Below are 19527 nucleotides of genomic sequence, written 5' to 3'. Positions count from 1 at the left end.
ATAACTTTAGTACTGCGTCAAACGCACGTAATCCAGGAGAAAAGACGGTTCCCTCAAGAGGTCATTATTGACAATGCAGTTTTGTTGTTTGGGAGCGTGATTTTTAGGAGATTCTTTGTGCGTTAGGAGCTGGAGATAAGCTTAGTTTAGCATTAAAAGCAGGGGTAAACAGCTAGTTTGGCTCTTGGTAAAGACAAGCTAGCTCTTGCCCGTTTCCATTGTTGACGTGACATGAATAGAAGCAATCAGAGACTTGTTTTAGTTTGCATTCAACAAATGTATAAAAAGAAAATCACGATATAATGACTACAATCACTTTCACTCTCTAATCACCATTATATGTGTCCATATAAGCTGCTGTTTACGTGGTAACTTCATCAGTCTTCACCTGCCATATGTCTGAAAGTCGTAATTATCGTCATTCCTTTAAACTCCCTCCGACTGTGCATCTGCTGCTTCTGGCTTGATGAAATAAACACATGATGAGCCTTCGCATGCTGTAGGTTGACGACCTGTTATTTAAGTAAACGGCATGTTCTACAGAGAAAGACGGAGCATCAACGACATACGGATGCCAATTATCTCCTCGAAAAGCGACAGGAGGGCGTTAACAAAGAGATGTCAAAGTGGAAATCAGACAACAAAGTGTAACTGAATTAACTGAGTTTGAGCCTTTTAATTACTTATTAAATCAACTACATGTTAGTGCTGTTCAATTTTCAAGCCCCCCCCCCCATAAAAAAGCATAAATTTGAGTGGGGAAAAAAAGAGAGTGGAATTTTTCATATGGTTACGTGGACTTGAACACGTCATTGACATTTCAGATTGGATGGCTTGTCTTCCGTGAAAATAAAGTAAGACATCCTTAGTACATATGTCATGTTGATAATAAAGATGACAGGTGTAATCTAGTATGCCCACACTGTTCTGCTGTCCACATGGGCCCCAATCAATCACCATCAACCCTCTCGTGGATATTAGATAGATGTCAGGTGTTGGCCCGTCCGTTTTCCCCCTTCATAAATGCACCCATAAATTTAGAGAGCGCACAAAATTGGCTGATGAATTCGCCTTATTACAGATCCCCATTTGCATATATTTGCAGAGCAAATTAGCTCAGTTGGCTTCACATTTGGCCCCGCTAGAAATCCAGCCTTAAACTGTGGCTCGGCGGCCTGAAGTGAAGTGAAATTAGAGCTTAAATGAAGCTTGTACATCTAAATAAAACAGGAAAGCAATGAGGGAAGGGTTCCATGTCAGATGGAGATCAATTCTGTGAGATTTCTCATTTCAGGGTAGGTGTGTGTTGGTGTGTGTGGGTGTGTGCGTGGGTGGTAAAATCATGTGCATACTCTGTCCAAGGGAATAAAGATTTATTTAAGACGTGATAAAACAATGTTCCACCAAATGCAATATTTATTAATTCCATCTTTGTGGTAGCCTTGAGACTACTTTGGTGTCTGCTGGAATAAACGATACATGTGATCTGCACATGGAAAACTAGCCGATTAAACCTACCAAATATTAATAACCTGAATAATTTCTTATCGAGGTTTTTAAATGTAATAGTCAATCCTCATTATGTGTTGGTATTTAAAATAAACACCAATGACAGACTTGTCAGCTCATCAAGGAAATTCTTCTCACCTGGTCTGACTGCATGCTGCATAAGTCAGTGGCAGTCTCTGGTTAGCTTGGTCACTTTTTGCGGTGCCGTAACAGCATTGCACACATTCCACGCGTCGCATACACACTCCTTGTTTTCATTTCAGTTGGTAGTGTCGTTTCTTTGCTCTTAACCTTTTAGTTTCAACTCCTATGTCCGTCCTCAAGGCGAGCTGAGACATGGGAACCCGGGCCTTCCTTTCACCAGATGAAATCACTGCTCATTTACAGTTGTGGTCAAAAGTGTACATACACTTGTAAAGAACATAATGTCATGGCTCTCTTGAGTTTCCAGTTATTTCTACAACTCTGATTTTTCTCTGATAGAGTGATTGGAACAGATACTTCTTTGTCACAAAAAACATTCATGAAGTTTGGTTCTTTCATGACTTTATTATGGGTTAACAGAAAAAGTGATCAAATCTGCTGGGTCAAAAATATACATACAGCAGTGCTAATATTTGGTTACATGTCCGTTGGCCATTTTCACTTCAATTAGGCGCTTTTGGTAGCCATCCACAAGCTTCTGGCAAGCTTCTCGTTGAATCTTTGACCACTCCTCTTGACAGAATTGGTGCAGTTCAGTTAAATTTGATGGCTTTCTGACATGGACTTGTTTCTTCAGCATTGTCCACATGTTCTCAATGGGATTTAAGTCAGGACTTTGGGAAGGCCATTCTAAAACCCTAATTCTAGCCTGATTTAGCCATTCCATTACCACTTTTGATGTGTGTTTGGGGTCATTGTCCTGTTGGAACACCCAACTGCGCCCAAGACCCAACCTTCGGGCTGATGATTTTAGGTTATCCTGAAGAATTTGAAGGTAATCCTCCTTCTTCATTATCCCATTTACTCTCTGTAAAGCACCCGTTCCATTGGCAGCAAAACAGCCCCACAGCATAATACTACCACCACCGTGCTTGACGGTAGGCATGGTGTTCTTGGGGTTAAAGGCCTCACCTTTTCTCCTCCAAACATATTGCTGGGCATTGTGGCCAAACAGCTCGATTTTTGTTTTGTCTGACCACAGAACTTTCCTCCAGAAGGTCTTATCTTTGTCCACGTGATCAGCAGCAAACTTCAGTCGAGCCTTAAGGTTGTAATGGAGTAAGACCTCTGCTCGCAGGAGGCCGCGGACCTCTCGCTCTTTCGTTGTTGTTTGAGCAACGAAGTCACGCTAAGAAAAATCAGCTGGATCCGGCTTACAATGAAAAAGTATTTATAATTCACAAATGCTAAAAGACAATTACAAACTGAATTACACTGTCGACAGTAAGGAATCGCGAAACCGAGTTCAAAGACTCTCCCCCCCTACCGGCCTACAAACGCCAGTTTACAGTAAAGAGGATCGCCAAGAACTGAACAACATCTCTCCGAACAATGTTTTTATACCCAAAAGTCAGTAGTTTACTTTCAAAAGTCCATTATCAGCTTTGTGATTGGCTGGAATCCGATTGTCTCCTCCTGTCCTCGGACAATGCTCTCCATTGGTCTAAGTGATCCGCATAATGTCTGAATAGTGTCCTCTGGTCCGACCTGTCCTCCTCCTCATAAAACTGCGTTTACCCGACCCCCATGTTTTCTTAGGGCTGTCTTCATCTACAGCTCTGTTTGATCAATACGTCTCCTTCCCCCACTGTTTACACCCCACATTCCTGAAGTCGGCTCACCAAACTCATCTCATTATCATACAGTTGTTTTCGGATCTGAAAAGCCTGTCTCAAAGGTCTCTCTCTTTCCCTCAAAACATTCAGTAACTGTATTTTATAGTTTGATACATAGAATGATTATACTTTTATGATTTAACACTTTTCCAAACAAACATGTTATAACATTATATCCACCACTAGGAGTGATTATTAAACACACTAACATTGCTTTTTAACTTTAAATTCTTCACAAGGTGCCGCTTTTGGAGCAAGGGCTTCCTTCTTGCACGGCAGCCTCTCAGTCCATGGAGATACAAAACACGCTTGACTGTGGACACTGACACCTGTGTTCCAGCAGCTTCTAATTCTTGGCAGATCTGCTTTTTGGTGGTTCTCGGTTGACTCTTCACCCTCCTGACCAATTTTCTCTCAGCAGCAGGTGATAGCTTGCGTTTTCTTCCTGATCGTGGCAGTGACAAAACAGTGCCATGCACTTTATACTTACAAACAGTTGTTTGCACTGTTGCTCTTGGGACCTGCAGCTGCTTTGAAATGGCTCCAAGTGACTTTCCTGACTTGTTCAAGTCAACGATTCGCTTTTTCAGATCCATGCTGAGCTCCTTTGACTTTCCCATTGTAGCGTTTGTGGGCGTTTGTATCCAATGAGCCCTATTTAAATGGCCTCAGAGAAGTCACCAGCTGTAGTCACTCATAATCACTCACAAGAAGTTAAGAGGCCATGCTATGAAGCTCATTTCATTGACACAACTTTCTAAGTCACCAAAATTGCTAATTCATGTTGTTGTATGTATATTTTTGACCCAGCAGATTTGATCACTTTTTCTGTTAACCCATAATAAAGTCATGAAAGAACCAAACTTCATGAATGTTTTTTGTGACAAAGAAGTATCTGTTCCAATCACTCTATCAGAGAAAAATCAGAGTTGTAGAAATAACTGGAAACTCAAGAGAGCCATGACATTATGTTCTTTACAAGTGTATGTAAACTTTTGACCACAACTGTACATGTTGTGCGACAGGTTTAAAAACAGCGTATCATTCCTGTTAACTCTTCCATGCTGACTGTGAAATGAAAACAGCAGGTCAGCAGCGCAACAGCATGCATGCCCGATTTGTCCAGACACGGTTTGCTTGTGCACTCAGATGAGCTTGACAGAGCTCATGGGCCAAAATACACAACCATACCGGAGGAGAACAACTTCAAATGCTCACTTCAAACCAGTGTGAGGAGCACAGCGAAATAAAAGAATGCAAAATCTGTAGGATGTAACAAGGGAGAGTCAGATGAAGATTTTATCCCGCCGTATGCATTGGGTGTTTGTAATGCAAAGGTGATTTGTGTCTTATTGTCGACTGCACACACACAGGTGAGCCTCGTACATGCCTCTGGTTGCTTTAAATAGCTCTATTTTCCCAGCATCCCTTGAGGCTAAGGGAGGAGATGGATGGATTGATTGAGGTGCTGAAGAGAGGCAGAGTGAGGGAAAGGTGCTAATATCACTGTCAATCAACATCTAATGCAGCGGCAGCAGCAGAGAGAGGGAGAGCATCGTAACAATGACAAAACAAAGACATGCTATGTGCACAAACACACACACACACACACACACCAGAGGAGTCACACTGCTCATTACCAGCTATGGAGCAACACATCAAAGCCACCAATAGCAAGCTGCACCTGGAGGATATGATGCTCAAAATGCAAGAAAATAATAACTCGACCTGGCATATGCGTAAAGAATACCCAGCACTGAGACAATAACACCCATACTGTAAGAAAACAGAACATAATTCCTTTGCTCCCTAATTGTTTAAATACTTATTCACCAAATGATTATGTGGTAATTAGCCAATGCAAAAGGTTGCATGAGGTTGTTTTTTTTGTCCTTTCAAAAGACTTGATGTCTTAACGCTTGTGTAAGTCTAATGAAAACTGCGGTCGGTGTCTGTCAACCAGGGTTGTAATTATGTTCGCTTGTCACTTCCTGTAGCTTAGCAACCTGCCACCGAGATGGAGCTAAAGTTGGATCTCATTTGAATATTCCCCAGAAATTAAAATACAGAGGGGGAAACTCAGCCGGTTGGTGCAAGTGCAGAGTTGCATTTTCTGAAACCTAAGGGTCTCATCAGGACACCTCTAAAAAAAAACTAAAATAAATTCTCCACCAGACCTCCCCCACAACGCCATGAAAGTTTTACAGGCAGCATGCTGGAAACCGTGATATGAATGTGGGCAGGTTGCATAATTACTGTGTGCCGTTAATAAAGCAAAACACATGTTTTGGCCACTCCGCCCACTCAACTCCCACCGTCCTTATTTAAATAGAACATGTTCCTTATGTGCTGTATTTGTTTTTTTTTTAAAGGTGGTAACATATGACAGGTACGTGGAGTCCATTGTGTAACTTTTAAAGAGTAATACAAATATTTTTGTTGCAGCATATGTCCAAATGAGATTTCTATTTGTGCGCAAAGCAGATGTGCCACAGATTTCTCCACTTTATTTAATTTCCCTCTTCATTGTTTTATTGTATTCTCCTTATTAGAAGCCAAACATCTTGTATTTGTTGTTTTTTGAAGTGGCCTTTTTTCCCAGGGTAGAGATTGAGATTAAACATTTTTCCAGAAACGTAGCGTCACAATGCTAACGGTTTATTCTCTCGATTGGGTTGAATAGTGATATCAATCGTTGTCCGGCTAACGTTGGCTAACATCAGCCCTCGCAGACTCTCACCGATCCGATACGAACAAAGTGTGACGCTGCAGTCTGGCTGTCAGAAATCTTTGATGAGCAGGTCTTGCGGTGTGACCGTGGCTAAGTGGAGAGCAAGGCCGCCTTTCAATCAGAGAGTCGGTGGTTTGATCCCCGGCTCATGCTCTATTAGTCTCATGTCAATGTGTCCATGAGCAAGACACTTAACCCCAAAATTGCTCCCTACAGTGTGTAGATAGATACTGAATAGTAAATCACTTTGGATAAAAGTGTCTGCTAAATGACTGTAATGTAATGTAAATGTAATGTCTAATGTCAGGTCGCATTCAGCAGCTCGACTCTTTCCATCACATTCCGTGATTGGCTCTCGGCGCGGTGATCTGTTGACCATGAGGTGGCGTGGTGAGTGGCTCGACTGACAGTCATCCAATCACGACAAGGCACTGCCAGTGTGTGTGAACGCAATGCTGCATTTTAAATATTTTAACAATAATAATGAACACACGCAAGTCGTTCCACCATGTCCCAAGTAAGGTCATGAGTCTTTAACTTCCAAGTCCAAGTCGAGTCTCAAGTAATTTATTTTACGTCAAGTCATCAAAACAGCAACTCCAAAACAACTGATTGGAGTCCATATCTCTGCTTAGTGGTAATGGAAATGAATTCAGTAGAGAGCTATTGTGAATTTGGCTTCCGTTATGATAGTATATATGAGTCGCTTATAATAATAATCTGTATCTGTGATTTGGGCCCTTGTATTACTCAGCAGTGCATCAGTGTTGTGTATTGGGTATTGCTGTATTGTTTTCTGCCTGTATGATTTTTTTCACCAGAAAACAACTTACTTAAGCAATAAGGTACGAGAGGCAGCACTGTATCGTCAATAATGTACAGTTCAAGGGTGTTGTTAGGCCCGACGCGTAGCAGAGTGCTGGCAAACCCTTGAACTGTACATTATTGTAGATACAGTACTGCCTCTCGTACCTTATTACTTTTATAATACGGTTGCCTGCGACATTATTAATAGTAAGTAAATAGGAAGCTCCCTTTCAGCACAAAATAGTTGTAGCCACCAAACGTTGTGTATCGCATTTCAGTAGCTTAGGGAAAATAGTCCCCTATGTGTGTCTGTTGCTATGCAACATACAAACAGCATTGGGAACATCACGTTTGTTAGCCGAGCTAGATCTCGCACCATCTCATTCATTCATTCCCCTTCGTCTCTGATGATATCGCTTCCAACCACTCTTGCTCTCTTTGCCGGTGGCTCGGTGTTGGAAGTGCCTTCTCCAGCAAGGATATTACTCCAACGCTGTCTTTCATTGAGATTTGGTGCCCAGTAGCTTTGAAGGGAGCTTTTCGGATTTATGTCCACTCACTGACATGACACGAAACATGTTTGGTAACTGTCAAGCTTGAAATGACAACTAACGGTTGCGCAAAATCTACCCGTTATTTTGAGAGCGCACTGATATGGAACACTCTGGTAAATGTAAACAGGTTGTACAGTACTTTATGGCTTAATAAATTACACCTCGTGACTCACTCTCAACCAATCAGAATGCTTGATTTAATTTACCCGTATTATAATTGTCATTATGGAATAATTCAGTTGTGATCTCAAGGTAATGGGGTCTCTCTAAGAGAGAGTTCTGTAATGTGAAAAAATCTAAATCAAAACAAATCATATTAAACACACAGATGAAGAGCTACAACACGGATCGTGCTTCCTCATTAGAGTCCACCGACAACAACGTGGCTAAGTGAGACAAAATGGCAACTTGGCCACTCAGTTGACGGATCTTTTTTTACTGTGGTTAATCAGTAGTTACCACACACACACACACACACACACACACACACACACACACACACACACACACACACACACACACACACACAAAGTTGCACACTCACAGGAACCTTGCCTTTCTCTCAATTAGCAGTACATATGAGGCCACTTGTTCTCCCTAACCTGATGTGATAAATTATGCATCACAGCTAAGCCGTTTCCGTGTGTAAGTGTGTAGAGAGTGTTTCCACCTTGGCCAGCAATGCATTATGCAGTGAGACAGCAGGCGGATGCACCGGGGCAGCTGGGAGCCTCATGGCCTCGTACGTTTTTTTTTTAAAAATGTGTGTGTCGAGAGCAAAAGACGGTAATAGCTCAGTGGGGGTGAATTGTTATTTTGTTGTTGTTGTTGTTTTTTGTTTGTGGTCTCTGCAGCCACACATCAGGAGGCTACACGGTGAATGTGAATGTGTGGTGACATGTGGACACGTCACACTGATGTACAGTGACAGGGGCGGAGAGTGTCCGAGGAGTTAAGGGATCTGCTGACTCCACACACTAACATCTTATATGTTGTTCACGATCGACACTGTGAGTTTTTTTTTAAATAAACGAGAGGGGGTATTCAGTCCATTAAAATTAAAGTTAAAATTGAGTATTTATTGGGAGAGTTTAGTTAGTCACAACCACCCAGGGAATGAAATTAGCACCTGCCAGATACAGGGTGGATGTTGGCAGTGGCAGGTTAAGATTTCAGGTCGGCTGGCACCGCAACATTAAAATAGTCAAGAATTAAGGCTACATATTCCGTATTTCTACTGTCTGGTACCACAAACTGCAATCACTGTAACCCTGCGAAGCAAGACCTGCAGTAACTATTATGTTCAGAAATGGCTTAGCCAAATGTGAGAACGCATGGTTGTTTAGGTGTTTTCATGGGAGAAAATGATATAGATATATAGAATAACACCAGCTTTGTGACAGACGCTGTACAGTGTTCATACAAGTAACATGAACACACAACTAGTTCCACAGTGACATAGATACGTCCATTAAATAGTTTATTCTCCTACACGATTGTGAAGATTAGATTATATAGTATAAACCTGAACTATAGTAATTATATTCACCTCTTTTGTAATGAGATTTGTTCTGTGCTGTCATATCATACCTGTGGATCTGTGTTTATCTCTCCATCCTTCTCCTTATCCTCTCCTTCCCCTCCTTCTTTTCTCAGACCAATTATTTTCTGCCCATGCAACTTCTATGTTCCCCCTTATGATTAAATAATAAACTCTGATAACATTCACTGAAACAAATTTATCTCAGTGTCTTTCTCAAATGTCCTCCACCTTAAAGCTCCCCTTTTAATGAATTGCTCAGAGCTAAAGTCTGGGGGGAAAAGTTTGCATGTGTGTTCCTCTTACACGAAGAACAGGACAAAAGCACAGACAACACCTTGAAAGGACAACGTTGATCACAAGGTAGGTAGGTTGCCGCCGGGGCAGAAAGTTTGTTTAAAATCTGTTCTGTTTTCTACTTTGAGATAAAAAAAATCTGAAGCCAAAGGAGTGAAATATTTAGTTTTAGATCTACATAGATGAAGAACTCTTTTTTCACACTGACAATAAAATAATTTACGAGTCGTAAACTCGTACTCTGAGTTGCACTAGCCCGCCAGCTGGTTTGAAATAATAAAAAAAACTCTTGCCACAAAATAGAACATTTATGAAATGTTTTTCTTCAGTAAATTTTATAAAATAGCTTGACACTGTTTTGACTTCAAAAGCTAATTGTGTTTCCAGTTTGACGTGAGTGTGAGATTGTTTAGTTTTCAGAATATAAGATAAAATACTCCTATTTACAGGATTACAGCAGCATAGTGGAAAGTGCAAATGAGACATAGTAAAAAATATTTCTTATTCTTCAAAATGTTTGTAGTTAAAGAACTTTGTTATCCTCAGGGCCAAGCAGTGTCATTTTGTAATTTTGGTAACAGCCTCATTTTACCAGTTTCCCTCCAAATACAATCAGTAAACTAATGAGATTCTGCAACACACAAGGGCAAAATTATCATGACACACAAAAATAACACCTATGAATGATGGTGGTGCCTCCCTCTTGGGCTGTAATTTTCTAAATCCCAGACCAAAGTAGTGAGAAAATCCTAATCTGTACTTTCATCATCCCCAAAGTATAGAATAAATGAGACACTGAGAGACAGGGAGGTTTAGCAAAGCCAGAATATTAAAAAAAACCCTCCAAAATCTCTATTCCCAGCCTGAACACAGCACAAATGGTATCTCCTGAGTGTCGGAATAGTGTAAACTTTTGTATAATCATCCCAGTTTGACATTAAAATCTCTGCTGCTCCCCCCCGCTGCTTGACGTAATTAGAATAGACAGAGTCATCTTTGTGCTGCTTGTTTTCTTTTGGGCTTTCACTTCTAAAGTAAAGAAGAGAACTCGAGTAACAGAGAAATCGACAGGTTTCATTATCGTCATTACGTTTTGTACAACGTCAGGTCCTGCTAGTTCAATTTGGCTGCCTAGGTTTCTTCTTCGTTTGTCTTTATCGAGCTGTAATTTGAAAGCTCTGGTGTTTGTTGTTGAGGTGGAGATCATTTCAAGGCTGGCTTCTCACTGACCATGTTGATTTTAATATTAACAAAGGCATTGTGTTTTCTGTGTTTCTCTGCTGTAAATACACCATTTAAGGGTTCAGTGTTGGATTTATTACCAGTTTGATTGATTTACTACTCTGTTCATAGGAATATCCAGCTTTGTCTTATAGCCCCCCCTAGTGGACGATCTGTTGAGTCAACATGCTTGCTGCACTTTGCATTCTGTAAACAGCAAGGTGGTGTGTATGTACTGTATGTAGAAACCTGACACGAGACTTCACATTGCATGAGTCATTTTATTCAAAAGGTATACACACAATGGAATGAACAGGGGAACAGCTGAAGGGACAGATCAACTTCATCATTAAATCGTATCTATCTACATAGAAAAATGACAGTGAAATACACACAGACAGACACACAGACAGACAGACACACACAGACAAAAAAAAGCCAACAGAAAGGGGATACAGTGAGTCAACAAATAAATCACAACAAAACATCTAAATTCTGAATCACTTTCAGTGAATCTTTATGGCTTGGTCAAAGTAAAAACATGTATATCTTCTCTGTGATTATAAACAAGTCTGTGGATCAAATGTGTCAGTGTTCTCCACTGGCAAAAACAAACAAAAACAAGCATCTCAATCATTACAAAAACATCCCATACAATAGAAACTCTGAACAATATGGCTGTCATTTTTGGTCTCTTGAATCATATTTACAGCTCGTGTCAACAGCTACTTCAACAAAGATCGATTCATAGAACTGGTATTTACATTTATAGTACAAAACAGTTACTGCCATAAGAAACAACACCCGGCCATGATGCCGCCCAGAAAACCTAAAGAAAATGTATAAATGACACGATTATCTTTCCTCCCTGGAGACAGATCAACACGTCATCCAAAAAAATTGGAGGTGCAGTAGAAACAACTTTAACATACAGTCAATTCTCATCAAAACTAACCAGATTTGCAACACCGATACCACCACTGTATCAGCAAAACCTTTCCTTTTTACAAAATGAATTCTCTTTCAATACTCTCTGCCATTTTCGTGTAATTGTGAACTGAATCACAGTGAATTTACAGCATCGCTTCAGGGTTTGTGGCCCTCGTCGGTGAACGTAAAACTAGCAATATTGATTCTCAGTGTAAGCTGTGGCGATCCCAAACACTATTTGGTTACACTGTACAAAAATGTTGAAAGTATAAGCCATTTGTGTCAGTCATTGAAATGAAACAGAAGCATTTCTTTTTGATTTCTGAGACTTCACATGTTCTGTGGTTCTCTGGAAAATGGTTTGATTACATCCTGTAATCTGAACTCCTGCCGCCTCTTTTGCTCACCACATGAACCTCTGTGTGGCCGCGCTGTCTGGCCAGTGGAACGTCTTACTGATGAAGATGTAAAGTGTGGCGGCGTTCACCGCCGTGTACAGGAGAAACTCCACAACGAGTCTGGGGAGGGAGGGGAGGGGCATGTGCAGGCGGTACATCAGGTAGGGAACGATGAAGTACCGGAACTCCAGCAGCTTCTGCGGTACCGTCGCAGCCAGGAGGCATGCCAGGAACGCCAGACTCCAGAAGAGCGAGCGCGACTTGAAGGCGTCCAGGAAGTTCCAGCCCGCGAACACGTACATGGGGACGAGGAGGAAGCGTACCAGCTCGTACCTCTGGTAAAGCCTTTTCCACACGTAGAAGGGGAAGTGGCGGTTGTCTGCCAGGAGGTACTTGTGCACAGAGGTGAACTTCCACACCAGGAGCAGGCAGACGCAGGTGACGAAGAGGAAAAACAGAGGCTGCTTCTTCAGGGCCTGGAGGAAGCGGAGAGTGCGGTGGTAACACAGCGAGACGGGAAGGGAGAAGAAGAGGGCGAAGGATAAGAAGTAGAAGACCTGGGGGAAGTTGAGGCAGGCTTCGTGACTCGTCCTGTCGCCCACCACTATGCCATCGTTCAACACCACGAACACCAGGAAGCCCGCGCCGACCACTGCGTAAGGCCAGGCGACTAGCAGCACCGACTTCACGTGGCCGGGCGAGGTGAGGAACTCCAGCGTGAAAAGCATGGTTTTCTTAGCTCCGCTGAATGACAGAGGGACCTGGGACGCGGGGGACTTCTCGTCCCTCTTTTTGGCATGCTCCACCCTCCAGACCTCGTCCATTTTGGCGGCCACCAGAGTGCCGGCGCAGAAGGCCACCCAGACGATATTGGTCTGACGGAAGAGCACGGAGCAGACGCCGAGGAGCGCCGAGGCCTTGTGGCAGCCGTAGAGCGTCATGAGATAGGTGAAGAGGGTGAAGAAAGTAGATCCGGCATCGGTGTAGTAGAGGAAGTTGAAGAAGTAGAGCACGGGGAAGGTGGACAGAGACAGCGCCGAGAGGACTCGCCGTGAGGTTGTTCGTGTCTGGAAGAGAGAGGGAACGGGATGTCAGCAAATGGACAAGTTGGATCACTCACGCATGGTTGCCGCCATCGTTTCCAGAAATACCTTCTCCCGGAGGTGCAGCTTGCAGACGAGCAGATAGAGCACGTAGAGGTTGCCGCAGTTGAACAGCAGGTTGATGAAGCGCAGCATGGCCGTGGAACACACCACCTGGCCCGTCAGGTCAGCGAGCCACACCACGGGCTTGATGACTCCCACGGAGACGAGGTAAAGGCCCGGGAGAGTGGTGATCATTGAGTCCCACTGAGGAAGGATCACAACCATGTTAGGAGGTAAATTCCACCAATAAAGATACATTTGTGAAAGGCAAGGCAAGGCAAGTTTATTTGTATAGCACATTTCAACAACAAGGCAATTCAAAGTGCTTCACATAAAACCATTAAAAGCATCAAAACATAATGCAAAAGAAAAGGAGATTTAATTGAAAAGTGAAATACTAAAATGAGTTCAGTCAAAACCAGGGCGTTATTTGAGGAAAACAAAAACGATGGTAATACAAATTAGTAATACAATTAACTTTTTAAATTACTTGAATTTTAATTTTAATCTCCACTTTGCTGCACAGTGAATAATGGAGATGTTATCTTCAATATCTTTAAACACATAAACCACTAATGCCATTCTGTATGTATGACACGGGGATTAAAAGCTCTCCAAGCATCTACATCGTTTTAAACGACGGAAGCTCCGCAGTTAGCCAACCTTAATCCGCCAAACAACAACAAAGAGACGCCCTAAAGGCTACAATCGCGACGTTCAGGAAGCCCCCTTTTACCTCGTTGAATTTTCCGTGGCAGTATTTCTGAGCTTGCGGGACGTGGAAAACCTCGTCCATGTACGGCTCCCTTTGCTCCCGAGTGACTCTGGAGAACAGCAGGCAGGATATCAAAAAGTTGGTGCTGCAGAGCGCAGTGAAGATGTAGCCTTCAAATTTATCCATGTTTGATGACGAAACACGATGTAAAAGTGGACGCAGTTCAAAGCCAGCCGTAATAACGTGGAGTATACCGCATATCGGTGTATTCGCGTATAAGAAGCCCCGCACTCTCTCAAAGCCGAGGGAAACTGTTTAACTCCGTCCCGTATTGTTAAACGGAAGAGTTATATGTTTGACAGCTGGCGGTCCGCCTCTGAAAAACGGTCGACACGAAAACGTTTTTTATAGGAATTAGTTCCTGGTTGTGCAAAAATAGTTAAGCGTCACACCTACTGCTAGAAATAGCAGTAGTGATAGCAGCCACCATAATCACATGGGATACATTTAAAATTGAAAAGCTTTAAGGTGTCGTTTTGAGTTTGGGGGACCGTTTTCCTGAAACAGGAACTTTGCTCCGATGTGGTGTCACCGTGTTATGGTTCCCCCTCGTGTCCCGGACGTTCGCGTGAACCGCGGAAAATCGTAATTGTCTTCCTAGTTTTCCAACATGCACGTAACACACGAACTAGAGCTCTTCCCCGACCACAGGGTGACTCAAATGCTTTTCAAGGAGGTCAAAAATGCTGCAGAGTTGAGACAGTGTGCGGTGGAGGGTAAAATAAAGGGTGCCCTGATTAACCCGACGATGGTGAGATGTTTTTATTCAACGTTTTTTTTTTTATCAAACTAATGTACATTAGGCATGTTCTGATGTGTATACATTAGCTAACAATAACATTACTTTCCACACAGAGCTATCTTTTTTACCAAACGGAAAGTTGAAGTGGTCTGTTAAACGGTGGCGCCTCAATCATCGTCTGACTTTCTTTTCCATTTGCAGCTGGTGAATCCTTTCCAAGTGCTGGTAGCTGCCAACAAGGCTGTCAACTTACAGAAAACTGGGAAAATGAAGACTAGAAGCCTGTACTCAGAAATAATCTTCAACCTGTCCCCTACTAATAATGTAAATACCCAGAACCAGTACCCGAACTTAATTTCCTTTACATCATTATCTATTTTGCAGCTGCACTATTTAATATTTAGACATGGAAATGTATTCTTTCACTCTACTTGCTGTGAATAGGTGCATCAGATAAATGGGCCCTGACGTACATGAACAAATCAGAAACGCTTCATATTTGATTATGCTTTTCCCTGATACAGATCTCAGAGGCGTTCAAAAGGTTCGGGAGCTCCGACGGCGACGACTCCGTCCTGGTGGTCCTGGTTCACGACAAAGACGAGCCACAGCTGCTGTCAGACATCACGGCCAGGGTGAGCGGACGCCAGGTTCCAGCAGAAGATGTTTCCTCGCTCACAGACCACGCCAAAATCAAAAAGGTTCTCCATCTCTACCTCAATTTAATGTGACTCCTGTTATCTGGACTTGCTATGTGGTTGTTGTTTTTCCACTAGAGTGATATATCTTTTAATATTACACTTTTTTTTGTCTTTGTTTAGCTTTATAAAATCACCCCCCAGGAGGAGAAGTGTGGGACTCTGCTGGACGCGGTTGTATGCAGGATGGCCTCGAAGGACGTCATGTAGCTACGACAGGAAAAAGGACTTTAAAAAAACAACAAATGTTTGCCTTTTTTATGAGATCTGGATTCATATTGATGTCTTTTCATGCTGTCCCAAAAGATGCGAACCATGTCTCCACACAAACTCAAATTCATCGAAAGTAAACCAGCTGAAAAAAATTATTTTTCATACATCTTTTCATGGACTTTTTTTTCCTGCTCACACTGTCTATATAGTTGTCAAACTCATGAAGTTTGAAAGGCAGTTAAGGAAGTCATAACACTTCTTTTTTTAATTTGTTTTCATCGTCTACAGTTCCCACAGCAACTTTTCATGCTTCTCAGTCATTTGTACCTTTTTTTCTTTTTTTTTGGAGTAAGTTATTTTTGTGTCTAAAGGTTGAAGGTGGGCTCTGGGTTTTGGGAACAGTTGATTTAAAACCGGTCTCATGCCAACAGTTTGTGAATAATGAATCTAAAATGCTCTGGGCCAAATATCAGCCAGATCTCGAGACATGAGAGATTCAGTCAAACCCTCTCAGCCGAAGAAGTCAAGAATATCAAATGTACTGGTGGTCTAAAACGTTTGGATGCAGCTTTGTTCTTTTAAATCACATTGAAAGGAATTCTGTAACCAAATGTAAAATGTCTCTTCACTTCACTCACATAAAACATTCACGTTCTCTCAATGACATCCAAAGAAGTTTTAAACTCATTCCATTATGATTCATGTCTGCTTCCTCTGTTGCAACAAACTCACTTATTACATTTATGAACAAAATGGCACTGAAATTATTTAGATCTTCCACATCAGAAGACCTGAATCGTGTTTTATTTTTATTTCCACTAAGAAAAGTCACGTTATAGTAGTGTACATTTGTCAGCCTGGGAAGTTAACGAGCTCGTCCTTTCCGATGTTCCCTCCGCTGAGGATGCACACCACGTTCTTCCCCTCCAGCTCGGGTATCTTGTCGTTAATGATGGCAGCGAATGCGGCGCAGCCCGACGGCTCCACCACAAGGCCGGACCTGTAGAAGATGGACACGGCCGCCTTGATCTCTTCATCGTTTACGAGGACAATCCCCTCCACGTAACGCTGACACAACTCGAAGGGCAGTGTGCCTGCGATGCGAAGAAAAGGAGAGGGCAACAAATCAGTATCGGTAACAAATAAGAAGGTCTTCACCCTAAAACGATGAGCCTGAATCTAACTTAAAGCATCCATAATTTAAAGCCACGGAGAGGAAGACTGAGAGAAATGACTTGCATGATACCTGCAAAAGGTGGTGCAAGTCCTGAGGCGATGCTCTCGGTGTCCATGCCCACTGGCTTCTTCTCAATGAAGCTCCTGTACATGGTGCAGGCTGGGTTTAAACATAAACACAACAAGTTCACTGAGCTGCTGCGTGTGAAGCTAAAACTGCAGGTGATGCTTTTTTTTTTTACTTTTGTGTGTTAGGTTTACCTCCATCTGGTTCCACACCGTAGATTCTGGTCTTATCGCAGCCTGACAGTTTGATGGCAGCGGCCACACCGGCCAGCAGCCCCCCTCCACCACAACACACCACCACCACGTCAGGCTCGGGGATCACCTCCAGCACCTCCAAACCCAGACTGGACACACACAAACACACACATACACGGGTTTAGACTTCGCTCTAATAGAAGTTTGAATCCTCCTTATTCTACTGTCAGTCCTTGAGCGTACCTGGCGTGCCCCGCTATTAGATCCAGGTCATCGTAGGAGTGCAGGAACGTCATGTCGCCCTCCTGAACGCAGCGGTTCACCACATTCATCAGACAAGAGGTGGGAACTCGCTCCACCTCCACCCCGAAACTCTGAGGACGAGAGTGATACTTTTAAAACCAAAAGAATTTGTCCTTTTTCTCAGATTGGTGCAGAAAAAACTAATTACAAACAATAAAAATGAAATCACAGCGTAGACTGACAGTCGGTAGATAACCTCTAACCTGTATCAGGGTGGATCTGGACACGGGGGCCGTTTCGGGCATCACCACCTTGCCCTTTGACCCATAGTGTTTTGAGGCATACGCAAAAGACTTCCCATAGTTCCCGGCGGACATGGTGACAAAATGACCTCCCTTCGGTCTCCTGGCAAACTGGTTGGCCACTCCTCTAATCTTGAATGAGCCTGTCAATCAAATGTAAGACAAGTCTTTAGCAAAGGGCCGAGGCACAGTTGTTTCTGCGAGAAAGAACCAAAGTGGTTTCGTCCGACCAGTTCTCTGCATGTTCTCCAGTTTGATGTGGACGTTGCAGTGGATGTCAAGAGGCAGGGTCGTCTGGCACCAGGGGATCATGGGAGTGTTGATGACACCCAGGGGGCTGCTGCTCACCGTCTCCTTGGCTTCTCTCAGCAGCTCCAGGGTGACGGTGTCTGCGGACACCTCACCCATCTGTGTCTGAAACGATTCATGAGCAGGAATGCATTGTGGAGCTGATAAAACATATGCATTTTAATAAACAAATGGTCTATATAGTAATGATAATAAGTACTGTACTTTGTTTTCAATTACTACAGTAGTTTTAATATAGATTTATATATTTATAGGATTTCACATCAGCCCTTTACACTACTCTAACTCGCATTCATCATATGTGCAAATTACAAATAATATTGTAAATAGTTATGTTATTAGCTAGCTAACGTTACTATGTTTGGATTTTATCTGCTATGTATTTACAGGACATGTGAACCGCCCACACACCCGTACAGATTTATTAAGAAAAAGCGATTGCACGTTGAATAACAAAACCTACTCTTTTTTTTATACAAAAGATAAGTTAAGTAAACCACCGCGATATGTTTTGTGCACGAGGCTTAGACCCACTGACCTTCTAACGTGTTTGGACTTTTACTTTAAAAAGTGACGGCTCCATGATGTTTCACAGTAACCGGAAGTGATGTTCAGGAACTTCCTTTTGGACTCAAGGGGACATCCCGGGGCTGTGCGGAGGAAAAGTCCAAAACAAGTCCAAACCATTTCCTCCTAACGTCTTTTACTAACCACTTTTCCTTGACCCTTATGGGGAACGTCGCGGAGTCAGGGAAAGACGTGGAGGAGAATTCATGAGGAGTTAGGAAAAGACAACCGTGGTGTTCAAAGAAATGCAAACGGAAATAGCTCCATGAAATGAAGTGATACAACTCATTCTGTCTGGAAAGACACGTCAAGGTTGTCCTGCGTCTGTTTACCTGTCCCTCGCTAATATGACTGTCTGGCTGAATGTAACCATTTCAAACTTTAAAAAATAAATATCGGCCTAAAGTCAAAAGTAGAACGCCATTTTAGCCCTAACTCTTAAAAACCGTTGTGTACTGTGAATTTATTTATACTGACGTCAAGTGTATTAGTAATATTACAACCATTACACAACGTTATATTAATGTAGAATTTTACTTTATTGCAGTTTGTTGCACCAAAAAACCTCCATGCAGGTCTCCTAAAATATAAGGGATTACAGGAGTATTTCATGATATGAATTGTGTGTTATTTTGGCTTTTAGTTTATATTTCTCTCTTCCTGTCACTGATGATCAGCTAATGCATGGTACATGGAGTGGAAGAATGCTTCTTTTGAAATATTTACACCACAATAAGAAGCGTAGAGGCAACTCAGACATTAGTCCAGAGGGATATCTTGTTTGTTCTGTCACAAAAGTGACACACTGACTTGAATAATTATAACTGGGGAGTAACTCATTACGCTCAATATTAGCAGCTTTTTGCAGACTGGAGTCAATAGAAAGAAAACAAAGTAAAGAAGTTCACTCAGCATCAAAGTTTACAGACACGTTATCATACTTAAAGTTCTTCACTTTGTTATGTGTCGTCTTTAACTTTTACCTAAACTTGAGGATACTTTTAGTCTACATTTACTATGTATTTACTATTTCATTATTAATATCGACTGAAGATGTGCAGCACACACAAGACTATGGGATTCACATGATCATTTATATTATATATTTATCAAGGTCCTCTTCTCTGGAACCAGCTTCCCGTTTCAGTCCGGGGGGCAGACACACTCATCACATTTAATTTACTGTCATTTTTATTATTACTCACATTACTATTTCTATAACCGATACCATTAACGCACATTACAGACTTGTGTCATGGAGTCTTTGTGCTTTCTCGCCTCGCAGGTTT

The 19527-nt window shown here is 42.3% G+C and overlaps 3 protein-coding genes across 3 annotated transcripts; 1 reads left to right on the top strand and 2 right to left on the bottom strand.

Moving 5' to 3' along the window:
- Positions 1 to 10740: 10740 nt before the first annotated feature.
- On the bottom strand, positions 10741 to 14028 carry alg10 (ALG10 alpha-1,2-mannosyltransferase). The gene is made up of 3 exons (XM_068716899.1): positions 13689 to 14028; positions 12959 to 13156; positions 10741 to 12874 (listed from the first exon to the last, which is right to left on the bottom strand). The coding sequence occupies exons 1-3, from the start codon at positions 13851 to 13853 to the stop codon at positions 11813 to 11815; spliced, it is 1425 nt and encodes a 474-aa protein (XP_068573000.1). The 5' UTR covers positions 13854 to 14028; the 3' UTR covers positions 10741 to 11812.
- Positions 14029 to 14263: 235 nt separating this feature from the next.
- tprkb (Tp53rk binding protein) lies at positions 14264 to 16046 on the top strand. Its single transcript, XM_068716901.1, has 4 exons — positions 14264 to 14478; positions 14671 to 14793; positions 14994 to 15170; positions 15291 to 16046. Exons 1-4 carry the CDS (start codon positions 14338 to 14340, stop codon positions 15375 to 15377), a joined length of 528 nt encoding a protein of 175 aa, XP_068573002.1. The 5' UTR covers positions 14264 to 14337; the 3' UTR covers positions 15378 to 16046.
- A 98-nt stretch (positions 16047 to 16144) lies between these two features.
- On the bottom strand, positions 16145 to 18306 carry srr (serine racemase). The gene is made up of 7 exons (XM_068716900.1): positions 18210 to 18306; positions 17593 to 17776; positions 17324 to 17505; positions 17061 to 17191; positions 16818 to 16966; positions 16627 to 16716; positions 16145 to 16474 (listed from the first exon to the last, which is right to left on the bottom strand). The coding sequence occupies exons 2-7, from the start codon at positions 17768 to 17770 to the stop codon at positions 16233 to 16235; spliced, it is 972 nt and encodes a 323-aa protein (XP_068573001.1). The 5' UTR covers positions 17771 to 17776; positions 18210 to 18306; the 3' UTR covers positions 16145 to 16232.
- Positions 18307 to 19527: the final 1221 nt, after the last annotated feature.

The sequence above is a fragment of the Cebidichthys violaceus genome, unplaced genomic scaffold (assembly GCF_023349555.1).
Source record: "Cebidichthys violaceus isolate CVI_PGR_0920_01 unplaced genomic scaffold, fCebVio1.0.p SCAF_21, whole genome shotgun sequence".
NCBI classification, from domain to species: Eukaryota; Metazoa; Chordata; class Actinopteri; order Perciformes; family Stichaeidae; genus Cebidichthys; species Cebidichthys violaceus.
Note: the sequence above shows the minus strand (reverse complement) of the source record. Positions and strands in the feature narration are given on the sequence as shown.

What these genes read in the sequence shown, in the direction of transcription:
- alg10 (XM_068716899.1), bottom strand. Translation starts at nt 13,853, where the DNA reads ATGGATAAATTTGAAGGCTACATCTTCACTGCGCTCTGCAGCACCAAC. An exon ending in GCCACGGAAAATTCAACGAG is followed by an intron (nt 13,157 to 13,688) that starts GTAAAAGGGGGC and finishes ATCCTTCCTCAG; the next exon opens with TGGGACTCAATGATCACCAC. An exon ending in AGCTGCACCTCCGGGAGAAG is followed by an intron (nt 12,875 to 12,958) that starts GTATTTCTGGAA and finishes TCTCTCTTCCAG; the next exon opens with ACACGAACAACCTCACGGCG.
- tprkb (XM_068716901.1), top strand. Translation starts at nt 14,338, where the DNA reads ATGCACGTAACACACGAACTAGAGCTCTTCCCCGACCACAGGGTGACT. An exon ending in CCCTGATTAACCCGACGATG is followed by an intron (nt 14,479 to 14,670) that starts GTGAGATGTTTT and finishes TTCCATTTGCAG; the next exon opens with CTGGTGAATCCTTTCCAAGT. An exon ending in ACCTGTCCCCTACTAATAAT is followed by an intron (nt 14,794 to 14,993) that starts GTAAATACCCAG and finishes TCCCTGATACAG; the next exon opens with ATCTCAGAGGCGTTCAAAAG.
- srr (XM_068716900.1), bottom strand. Translation starts at nt 17,770, where the DNA reads ATGGGTGAGGTGTCCGCAGACACCGTCACCCTGGAGCTGCTGAGAGAA. An exon ending in CCAGATCCACCCTGATACAG is followed by an intron (nt 17,192 to 17,323) that starts GTTAGAGGTTAT and finishes TCTCGTCCTCAG; the next exon opens with AGTTTCGGGGTGGAGGTGGA. An exon ending in CGGTGTGGAACCAGATGGAG is followed by an intron (nt 16,717 to 16,817) that starts GTAAACCTAACA and finishes GTTTAAACCCAG; the next exon opens with CCTGCACCATGTACAGGAGC.